Source organism: Nesoenas mayeri (genome assembly GCF_963082525.1).
Source record: "Nesoenas mayeri genome assembly, chromosome: 10".
NCBI classification, from domain to species: Eukaryota; Metazoa; Chordata; class Aves; order Columbiformes; family Columbidae; genus Nesoenas; species Nesoenas mayeri.
Genome location: NC_137560.1, coordinates 14,114,559 through 14,125,860, shown reverse-complemented (window position 1 = coordinate 14,125,860; position 11,302 = coordinate 14,114,559). Strand labels below are relative to the sequence as shown.

The 11,302-nt window shown below is 38.8% G+C and overlaps 1 protein-coding gene across 1 annotated transcript in view; it reads right to left on the bottom strand.

The window, feature by feature from the left end:
• Positions 1 to 492: 492 nt before the first annotated feature.
• SHQ1 (SHQ1, H/ACA ribonucleoprotein assembly factor) overlaps positions 493 to 11,302 on the bottom strand; it is a gene marked incomplete at its 3' end in the record, with an annotated part of 45,634 nt that continues 34,824 nt past the window's right edge. Inside the window, exon 12 of the mRNA XM_080350749.1 lies at positions 493 to 1,141. Coding sequence (XP_080206875.1) covers positions 493 to 1,141 — 649 coding nt within the window. The remainder of the gene's footprint in view (positions 1,142 to 11,302) is intronic.

The window sequence follows — 11,302 nt, the reverse complement described above, 5'->3', positions numbered from 1 at the left end:
AAAATAACTTGTCAGCACTATTTAGACTTTTAAAGTTATAACCATTATTTTGAAGTGGTTAGCTATAAAGCCTTTTAAAATTAAAAAATGCAGCAAAATGTCATAAACAAGTTTATACAAACATAATAAGGATATCTTTCAAGTAAATCTCAACATATGAAGATAACTAAAAGGATGCTACAGCTCATTTCAGTTGTATTTGTTCAGGACATCATTCTACTACCAAATAAGCTTAATGAAAACTGTTTCTAGAAGTTTACTGAAATTACACATTCCCCCATTAATTCTGAGACTTTGAACCACAGAAGAAAAATAAAAATCTAACTATCATACAATCATATAAATCCTTTTCAAAGCAGTTTTGTCCTCCAAACTGTCAATACAAAGAAGAAAAATATCAACTTATTTCTGTAGCTCAGGACAGCCTTGGACACCTTCTTATAGCCACGAGCTGTGTTGCTAGTGGGTCACACCATGTTCTACCACAGACCTTTAGTCTCCATCTTCATTTGTGCTGCCAAGAAAAAGCAAGGGGTTTGTCTTTGAAGACACCTCCAAGAAATTTCCTTTCCCAGTAGTATCCTTTGAAAATCTGTCCAGTTCAGATACACCGTTTTCTTCTTGTTCCTGTAAAACGCAGCTTGCAGTAGCCAATCCTTCAGGCTGTTCTGAAAGTCTAATTGCAGTGTGCATTTGTTTTCCTAATTCTTCTATCAGTTTTCCAGGAACAGATGTAGATTGCGAAGAACCGTTTGGTTTTTCATCACTAACCTCAAACGTCGAAGTGTTTGTGCCCTGCCTTAATCCATTACAGTCAATAAGTGGAGCTGTCCTCTCCTCTAGACGCGTGCCTTGGAGAGAATTTATTTTCCCATCCTCACTAGCTGAGGACTCTGGCTCGTCTGAATCAGAGCCTTCTGTCTCAGATGATGAAGTACAGCTTGATTCTTCAGAGTCACTTGTCTCCGACTCAGAGGACGGCAGCTGTTGCTTGGAAACTGTGCCAGCAGCTTCTAACACACGCTCTTCCTCTTGCACCAGCACCGCTGCTGCTTCCAGCTCTTCTAGTTCAAATCCTATGTGGGACTTGGTAAGGGTGGTTTTCTGCAAGGATTCAGCAAGTGCAGCCAACTTTTTTGACCTTTAACAAAGAACAAGATACGTTATTTAACTTCACAAAGAGAACTTTCCCATTTGATAATGAGAAAACAAATCTTAAACACTTATACTATTTGCTTGTTTTGCAAACAACTTTCTTTAGATATGACTGTAGAAGTAGATGATCCTGCAGGAACAATCAAAAGTATTCGTAATTTCTATTACTTTGGGTAACTTTTCCCACAAGGCTAGATAATATCCCACTGAAAGTCTTTGGTGACCCATTCAGAAAAGACCGTGCTGCTTTGATGTTTCAGCACTGCACAGTAGGGGAAAATGGATTTCAGAACAAACCTCTTCAGGATTGCTGTCTTTAGCAGTGAATTCTGCACTATGTGGTCTGCTGGATTAAGTTCACATGCAGCAGAATCATTTTGTTTTACTACCCTTCCTGATATGTCTGTTAAACGCAGATGAAGCAGTAAAGCACAGCTGATCAGGTCCATTTTAGTGGCACATTCTCCTCGTGTCACAGCTAGCTTTAGGCACACATGATAGCACAAGCTCAATACTCTGTCTGTAGATGTGCTTTACACCTTTCATTTGTAACTCAGCTGAAATATAATTCAATGAAAATATCAGGTTCATTTAGATAAACACCTCTAACAGAGCAGGCACACTATGTCAGCCTCAAATCTTTGGTACAGCCATCGCCATTTCCTCAGATATTTTGAAGTCAGCACATGCTTTACCAGAAAAGCGCATCATGGATTTATAAACAGAGAACAAAAAGTCAAAGAGTGCCTTGAAATGGAGGGGCGGGGGGCAGAGAGGAAAATGGGTATAAAATAACAAACACACATCCTGTTTCTTGTTGTAGAGTTTTGCCTCAGACTATCAATCAACTTTTCACCACTTCCTGCAGCAGCAGGTCTGCTATAAATCCTGCAGTAACTGACGGGGTTTCATTTCCTCTGCCAGAGCCGCGAACCTGCCAGGCACCGCACACCGACACCGCCGAGCAGCTCATCTTGTAATACACGACTCCTGCGAGGCACAAGTTAAAGTGCTTGTTCTCTCAGTTGAATGATTTTAAAGATCTTTATATTCTCATTCCCAGGGGGTATAATTACTCAGTATAACATAGACACTTCATGCGGGTTTTTTTTTTTTCCGTCCTAAAGGAATTGTATTTAAAAGTGGAGGAAGGGGAATTCAATGCAGCTTCTTATACATTTTACAGAGACATTGAAACATTTAAAAGCTGAACTTGGAATAAAACATATTAAACTTCCTTAGCTCAACCCAAAGACTAGAAAACTAAGAAGTGTTTCCCAGAAATAACTGAAGCAACAGAGAACAATTTATAGTTCTCGAATTTTTAAATCTAAAGCTAAGAATTCAATCACAACCTTATCCTAACAGCCTCCAATATATACGCACATACCAAATTTGAAAAACCAGTTTACCTAACACTTTCCTATTTTTTCTCTTTGATGATATACTTCCATTTTCTTTTTGTCAAGAACTTGAATTTTTCTTGAAAAGTTAAGGAGAATTTGAAAAATAGCCAACCTAATTGGGAACAAAGAAAGCATTCTCCCTGCTCCACAGGTTAAAATAAAGAAAAAGCAGCCAAGCGATACATAGAAAGGTTCATGAAGCTTTGCAGGTAGGTGATAACAGAATAACTGGCTTGCAGAGAAATCTGCTTCCTGAACACACTGGTGAGAAGCTGGTTTATACCCCAGGTCACAAGAGTTTATATCCTTTTCAGAAAGCATTTTGCTTTGCTTTTGAAACAGTCTCTTTCCTTCCTTCCAACTGTACACACGTCCGTCTGTGCACATGCCCCTTCCCCTGGAAGAACTGTTAACAATATGAAGTCCGATCCTTTTTCCTGTCCTGTAGCCTGACTGTCCACAAGAATACGACGAGCTCCAAAAGCTAAATGTGCGCTATGAATGAGAACACTGGTTTGTACCCATTTTGTATGTAGTTCCTTTTAATTTAATTGACAGCCACGAGCAACTAACTGTAGGCACAATTTTCTCTGGTTATACATCTTCAGGTACCTCAGTCTCACCTACCTGTTTCACTACTGCCATTACAGAGAGAAAATCAATTTTGAAAGTCCTGTTTGTCCTCACATCTTTTCTCTCATGTCTGTCACCTCACTTCCCAATCCTGTATGTATTTGGTTTTTTCCCTATTTCTGCTGTTTTGATTTTCTCATGCATGTTTTTCCTGCTAGATGCCCTCAGTTTGAAATCACTCCCTTAAAATTCCCCCCTCCTCTTTTACTGTTCTCTTACAATGCAGTTAACACGTTAGATATAGAAACACATCACATAACTGAATCAAGTGTTAGGGAGATGTATGGCATCAAGCACGTTTTGGCATTAATAAATACTTCAGTGTGCTCCAAACTACTTAATGCTGACTGTCACAGATGAGTGCATCTGTCACACTAAGCAGTAAGGAAGAAAATACACAGCGATATACTCATTTGACTCAACACGCATTATGTTAGTAAATTAGATGTGGTACTACCGACAGACAAAAAATAGTCTCTGTAAAGCAGCATTTGGTCACTCTGCACACAAATGTGTTTTTATCAATGAGTTCAAAGAGGATGAATGACAAGAGCGATGCCTGACAGCTACAGAGAAACATCCGTCCCACCACGCAACTGTGAAACCGCAAAAAGCATTCTTAGTCAGAAACCCGGGGGTTAATTCTCTCTGAGTGATCAAAATACACTACAAAATAACAACAATAACTGATTTCATAAAACAACTGTGGCTTCAAGTTCCATGTTTAGTCCTTTTTCTAAAAAGCTTTGATAGAACTACTGAGAGAGGACATGCTTTTTATCTTTACAAACGATTACAGGTCAAAAAAAGGCATTGATTAAACAGCCTGCTCTTCCCTTCTAACAACAGCACAAATGGACACTCTGCTTGGATGAGTTAAACACCTGCAAAAGGCCAACAATCCCATCTATCCTCTTAATCTCTGCAACTTCTGTACTTCAGCTCCCTCGTGTTGTGGTCCCACCAACACCACGTGCGAGGTCTGAACTGTTACAGCAGCCAGCTCTGCTCAGGTCCAGGACGGGGAAGGCGTGCGGACTTTACGCAGACCCGCACAACCTTCTTGCTCTCTGCACCACCAGTGTCCCAAAGATCACGTTACACCAACCACAAGTCTTTTAACAAATCACTGAAAACTATAAGATTATTTTACTATTTTATTTTAGCTCTTAATCACTTATAAACACTATGAAAAAGCCTCTTCAGTTGCTCATATTTCCTAGTAGGCTAAATGTTTATTCCCAACTTTCACAAGTCTCTTCCAGAAAAAAAAAATGGATGGTCTACAGAGCTCAACCTTTCAATATGAGAAATCAACTGTCACACTCTTCACAAAATTTATACATAAAAGCAGAAAACTCCTCTCCCCAACTTTCCAATCTTCTATTAAAATAAAAAAAGAGCACTTGAACAGCTTGGGTTTTTTTTTCTCCCCCTGTGCAAGGGACTAACAGAATTACAATTAGCTATCAGTCCATCTTGATTAAGGCAATTATCTAATTTCAAGGAGAGCTGAGTTTCAAGAGTGCATTTCACATCAGCCTTAAGAAAAGGTGGTAGCATTGCCTGGACGAAAAACAAGGCAAATAGCATAAAAATCAAAATATGGAAATTATTTCAATGGGAGACTGATGGTCTTCAATTTCCCCAGCTGACAGATAAGCAACAAATCAGGAAACAAAAATGAGAGACACTAGAAAAGAGATATCATGTATTAGACTTGTAGTAAACAGGTCCTGCTGTTTCCAAAACCTTTTGAGAAGTGTTGTAGAGAGTAGAGAGCAAATACTATAATTTTTCAAGTATGATTAATAGAATCACATGATTACTTTAAGACATGCTCATTCAGTATGCACATTTGCAGTAATGATATCTTATTATTATGGTAATAGTGTTCTTACATAAACATGCATAACAGGCTTTAAAGGTGCTACACATTATAATTATTAGTTATCAAGATGTCAGTTGCTTAAGGAAAATGTTTAATTACAGGTTAAACTGATCAGATGCATGTTTTGTTTAATGTATAGCTTTGAGGAACAGATAACAGAGGCATTTCTGGTCTTGTCCATGTCGTCTGGAATTACAGTTTCAAGACAGAACAACTGTAATCCTTGTCTAGGCAGCAGGACAGTTTCTTCATGTGCCAGATCTCAGATTATAAAAGAGTAAAACTGGGGTGAAAAGAACAAAGAATCAAAGGACGTTTAGCAAATAAAGGGAGATGGATAAAACAAGGGGTAAAAAGATGATTATGGCAACAAGGAAAGGAAATCACTATAGGTTTCCAGCACAGCCACCTGTGGCAGCACAGGACACAACTGCTCAGGGAAAGACTGATGATCCTGCGGGCTCCGGTTCTACCTTCTGTTCTATGGAATAAAGAGGGTGTAAGGAGAGCTGTTATATCCAGAACAGCGCTATGAGAAAAAAGTCTCCCAGAAGACATAAATTAGGGATTGTTTCCAAGGAAGATTTAACATAAGATGGAAAGGAAAGACAAAAGTCAACCTGGCCACAGAAAGTAAAAAATAAATGCAGGACTTGGGGAACAGACCCAGCCATAAAATCCTCTAACTTTGCGCAAATGTTAAAATAAAAATAAGTAATGATGCTTCTGTACACTGTGCCCATCAGTCAGAAATAGGAAAGGTTTAAAGAAAAAGTGTTAATGAGCCAGGTCTTTCTATCTGACTGATAAAAACAACCCTACATCTAATTATCTTGCGTTGGAAGTTTAGTTACATTAAAAAAAAACCAAAACAAAACACACCCCACCCCACCAAGGAACTCCAAGAGAACTTGCAAATACAAAAATCAGCATTCTGCTCCTCATTCTGTAGGATGGGTGGCACTGCACCCTCGATCATGGCATGGGAGTTATATATCTACAACAGTGTGCAGAGTATTTGCAAACGTGGCAGTAAATAGTCACATTGGCAGCGGAGTCTTTTGAAGCAGGAGTCAGTAACATTTCACTATGGAATGAAAAGCGACTTTTCTTGTACAAGCACAAGCTATAGCTTGCTTTAGTTTTTGTAAACAATAGAAGGATTATTCCTATTGCTTCATAAACTTGGCTTTGCATTTCATAAACATACACAAACATCTACTTTTCTGAAGTACACACTGTAAACTAGGTGTAAGACACAGCAAAATACAACTACAGGGCAACAGAATTTTCTTATTACCTACCCAAGCCAGCGCACAGGGCACAAGTGCTGTCATGGCAGATGGAGCTATTCTTGCCCAAGCACAATACAAAAGCACCAAAGCATGGGAACCATTGTATCAAAACCACTGTCAACAGCTTTGGTCACCAGCCCAGTGTGTGAATGTGACCTAACTGGTCTCAGAACCAAGCTGGAATCCAACTAATCTTGAAACCAACTGAAGTCTTGTTATGTTACGTTGTACAAATGTGGTGAGGGCCTATTCACTGTATCACAATGAGAATCAGTCCTCCATGATAGCAGTGCCCTAACTCTGCTCTACGGGGCTGACAAGCCCTGTCTTACATGTAAAACACTTTACATTAATTATCTTTAAGCCTTACAGGCAAGATAAACAAGTCTGAAAGAAACAGGAGATACTTCAAGTGCAGACGTGCCCTTGCAGTGTTGTGGGTTCCACCAAACATGAAAATGGACCTGTCTCATTGCCAGGCAGCCATCCCCCAGTAGGCCTACAATTCCTCGAGATGCATTCAGACACGAACCCCCAGCACTCTGTGCCAGTCAGCAGGCCTGACAAATATCACATGGGTGGTCATTTAACTTCTCTCCACTCAGCAGGAGCTCTGGACACATAGGATCCATCTAGTAACAAAGCTGCTGCATTAAGCAAAAGGCTGTCTGCTGGACCACAAGGTATTCCCAGCTGCCTTAAATTTATACATTTACTGTATGAGAAACAACCTAGTTTAAGGAGAAAGCATCAGTCTCTATTTGAACTACCTTTCTCAACAAGGCCTGGCAAAACTCAGACTTACAAAAGTTTCACAGACACCCTCTTTATTAGATATAACAGATAAGATAACAAGCAATACAACACATACCACTTCAATGTGTTCCAAATTACATACCTGGCATCACTGCTTACAATTTCCCACAATTATTCTTTTAGCCAGAGGCATCATAAGTGTTGAGACAATTCTAGAGTTAATATTATCTCAGACATCACCAGATATCATCCCAAAGTAGAGCCTCAGCAGTTCAGATACAGAGGATGTGTAAATTTAGTATCTGCAAGACACTGAAACGCCAGTTAAACTATAAGGGATAATGCAGTTCTCTGCCTTGCCACAAGACCAGTTGAGAGCAAGCTGCAACAGAATGGAACTGATGTTTCTGCATGGACTGTCACTGGTGAACAAACGGGCACCTGCAAAAGGGCCAGACACTCCCCACCCTTCAGACCATCCTGTTCTTTCCCTGCCCAGAGTGGTTCTTGCTGGACTCCCTCCACCACTGTCTTTCAGCCCAAGCCTTATCTATCCAGAACCAAAGGTATGAAGAGACGTTGTTCAGCATTTGGTCCCTTGATAATGCCAACATTAACTTCCCAGAGGAAGTCTGTCATGACCTTGATGAAAATTAACATCTCTATGGCAGTGAGTCTACGGCTTAAGCTCCCTTGATGCAGAAGGCTCATCAAGTTACAGCCAAACACAACATAAAAAAAATAAGAAAGTAAGCTCATATAAGAATGACATGGCTGACAAAGCATCCAACTATTGTTATATATACTTGAGAAGAAAATAAATTGTTTTCCATTCTAAAATTCAGATGTCAGCTTCTATCTAGTCCTGCGTAGCTGGCTAGAGCAACCAAACTAGTGATCTGTGGGAAAAGTCTCCTGAAACTGGTAATTGAGCTCACCCTCTTCGGAAACACCGTAAGTCACTGGAACAGCATATTCTGACACCCACGAGTGGAGAATAAAGCGAGGGAGAGACACATACTCTTGAATTACTGTAAGATAATATGTATTTCAGGACTTTAGATCAAGAGCAGCATGCTTCCTTCAGAAATGCAACTAACAACGTCAAACATCCCTCCACATTTGACGTGCAATTTCAAATAGCTAGAAAGAAAAAAAATAATATAATGACTTAATTCTTATAATACAGAATTGAAAGACAATTTGATTTTAATAAAATATTCAAGACATGAAACGAGTATAGGTTTGATCAGTCCTGACTAGTAAAACATAGAAGTGATAATGATGGCGTTCAATGCAAAAGCAGACTTCATTAACATAGAAGCATCTAAAGTCAACACGCACAAAAAAAGCATAACTGGTTGAACAATGAGATTAGATAACAAAAAACTCCTCCAGTGCAGGAAAAGAATCCTTACAAATGGACATTAAGCTGCAATAATAATAAACTCATCACACTAAACAGACCATCAATTTGCTGAAACTAGTCTTTAAAAGTCAGGGGTTACAAAAGAACATAAGCCTCACAATCTGCCTGGAGATAAGAGACAATTACACCTTTTAGCAAGTGTTTTATATGAGTTGCCATATTTCACCATTTTTATTTCACTTTCAAGGTTAGTCCTAATGAATGCCTCAAGTTACACACTAGTCAGTGACCTCCAGCCATAGCGAAAGAGTTTTGAAAAAGCAAGCTCAGAATCAGGGAACAAAATTACTCCAAAGGAAGTTCTGAAAGAAATTCACAGCAGAAAACCTGTAGTCTTGGTAATTGTTGACAGTGACAACCACTTTGCCTATCTGTACACACTGTTGTTTGACAGACTACAACAACCAACATAACTTGCTTGTAAAGTACCTTATACACACATTTACCCCAATTCCCCACAAGCTTAGGGAAACTATGCACAGATCTCATCTCATCCAGCTCTGAGATCACAACCATTCTTCACAGTGAAACATGGCTGAACTTAACAAAGCATAACAATACTGCCATGAAATTTAAGGCATGAAGCGGAACAGAAAATACACACAGCACCTGAATCACGGTGCAACCCTGTCATAGAAACAAAAGGCTGTCATTCAGAAAATACCAAAGGTTCCTAGTGATAAGGAAAGTCTAAAGCCTATTTTACATCTCTTTTCAAAAGTGGCACCTCTATCCACAGAATTCCTTATTGTATCAGTTAAACAGAAAGATGAATACGCAACATTTACTAAACCACATTCCAGGCTTTATTAGCTGGTTAACTCATCATAACCCTACCTGGCTTCTGAGATTTGAAAGAATCACAGAACAGGTAGTACAATTAACAGCCAGCGAGATAAACAGACACAGCACCATTCAACAGTTTTGTGTGCTTAGTTTATTATACATGTATATAGTAAGAGGCAGAACCAACAAATAACTCCATTAAAATCTCATTAGCTCTGATCAGTGAGTTTGGGAGATAATATAACAAAGCTGAATTTAATGCATTAGCAAAGGAGAAACAGGACCATTTTGTTCAGGACTCAGGTAAAAATTGACCTAAACTTTAACTAATCTTCTACATTATCTTCAGCAAAGGAAAGGCAGATAAGTGTAAACACAACAGAAACAATGAAACATTTGTTCACATGATTTACTACTAGATAACCACTGTCTTCAGAGGAAAGAAACAAGCCATCTCCACAACATAGCACTAAGGACTGCTTAATATCTACACTTCCTTACGACAGCCAGCTGCTAAAATAGAATGTGCTCAGTCTATTCAATATATTTCATGTGACTGCAGGTAAGAATTCATTCTTTCCATTTCTCAAGAGGATGGCTTCTGATTTTTAGCCTAGATCACATAGGTGTACACAGTTACACTGTCCACACCTTTGCTTACTGTTAAATATTCCCTTTCTAACAGCTCGTGGAAACACCAGGCAACTTCAATCACATTTAAGAGCAATTGGTGTTTAAAAAAGATCTTCAAATTCATATGTATTTAATTAAAATAAGCAGAGGTATAAATAATGACCCTCATGAAAAAGGGCCAGCAAACACAGCTCTCGTGCATCGGCTTGGTTGGAGTTCACGGCATGTCCATCCCAAGCAGCTGATCCATGCTGAGAGCAGCTCCCACACGTGGAGGTGTCAAAGGATGTGGTGAAGAGATTCAGGCACAAGGGCTGGGTTTGTAAGAGGTTTATACAATCTTCTTTTTTCTCCTCTCTCCCTTGTAGGCATCAGATAAAGTGAAGACTGGAAAAGCATTCCACTGCACACCAGATCTTTATATAGGAAATACAGGAAAACCACACTACAAAAAAAGGGAGCACTGGGTTCAAAAAGAAGTCTGGAAAATACGCCTCCCTGTAAGCACTTTAAATTGGCAGGATTGGAAGAGCAGAAATCCAGCATAAAGAGACTACTTATGACAAGAGAAACCCACCACTTATCTTCAGGTGACAGGAAGTCCTGAACCATAAAACAGTGGCTGATGTGGAAGAATCCAAAGGGTCTCAGGGGAACATGAAACACTTTCATCTTGAAATTTTGGCTTTCAAAGGGCATTACATGAATTCTGAAACTAAGAGAGTGATCTACTGCAATCCAACTTGCAGTCTTGTAAACATGAACTGCTATCAACATAGCTTAAGTTATTACAGTTTGTTAGCCATAAATCAAATATAAAACATAGCACCATTGTTTCAGCTTAAGTGACTTCTTTTATGTTAATAAGTCTGAATATTTCAAGTGACTTTCCCTCCATATTTATTCTGAAATTCCACAGTGCTTCTTTCATAATGAATCTAAATACTGCATGAGCTGAACTTCACATTTATAAATATTTAAAAAAAAAATAAAAAGAAGCAGCTTTCCCATATAACATCTTACTTTCATTACTTGGTCTTTTTGATAAGTTGAAACCAAATATATCATGGATTATAAAATAAATTAAATACAGCTTACTTATGTAGATGATACTATGAAAATATGCATAAGAGAAAACAGACTTAGAATTAATATTGGACTATAAAAAGAAACCGAAGAGTATTTATGTTTTAACAATACTTTAGCTCAGCTTAGAAGCAGCTCAGTGTTGCCAAAATAGCTTCAGTAAGTTGCAGCCAGTCCAAACATCTAACAATGGCACAGCTTCCAAAGTTATATATGATAAATACAAACAATG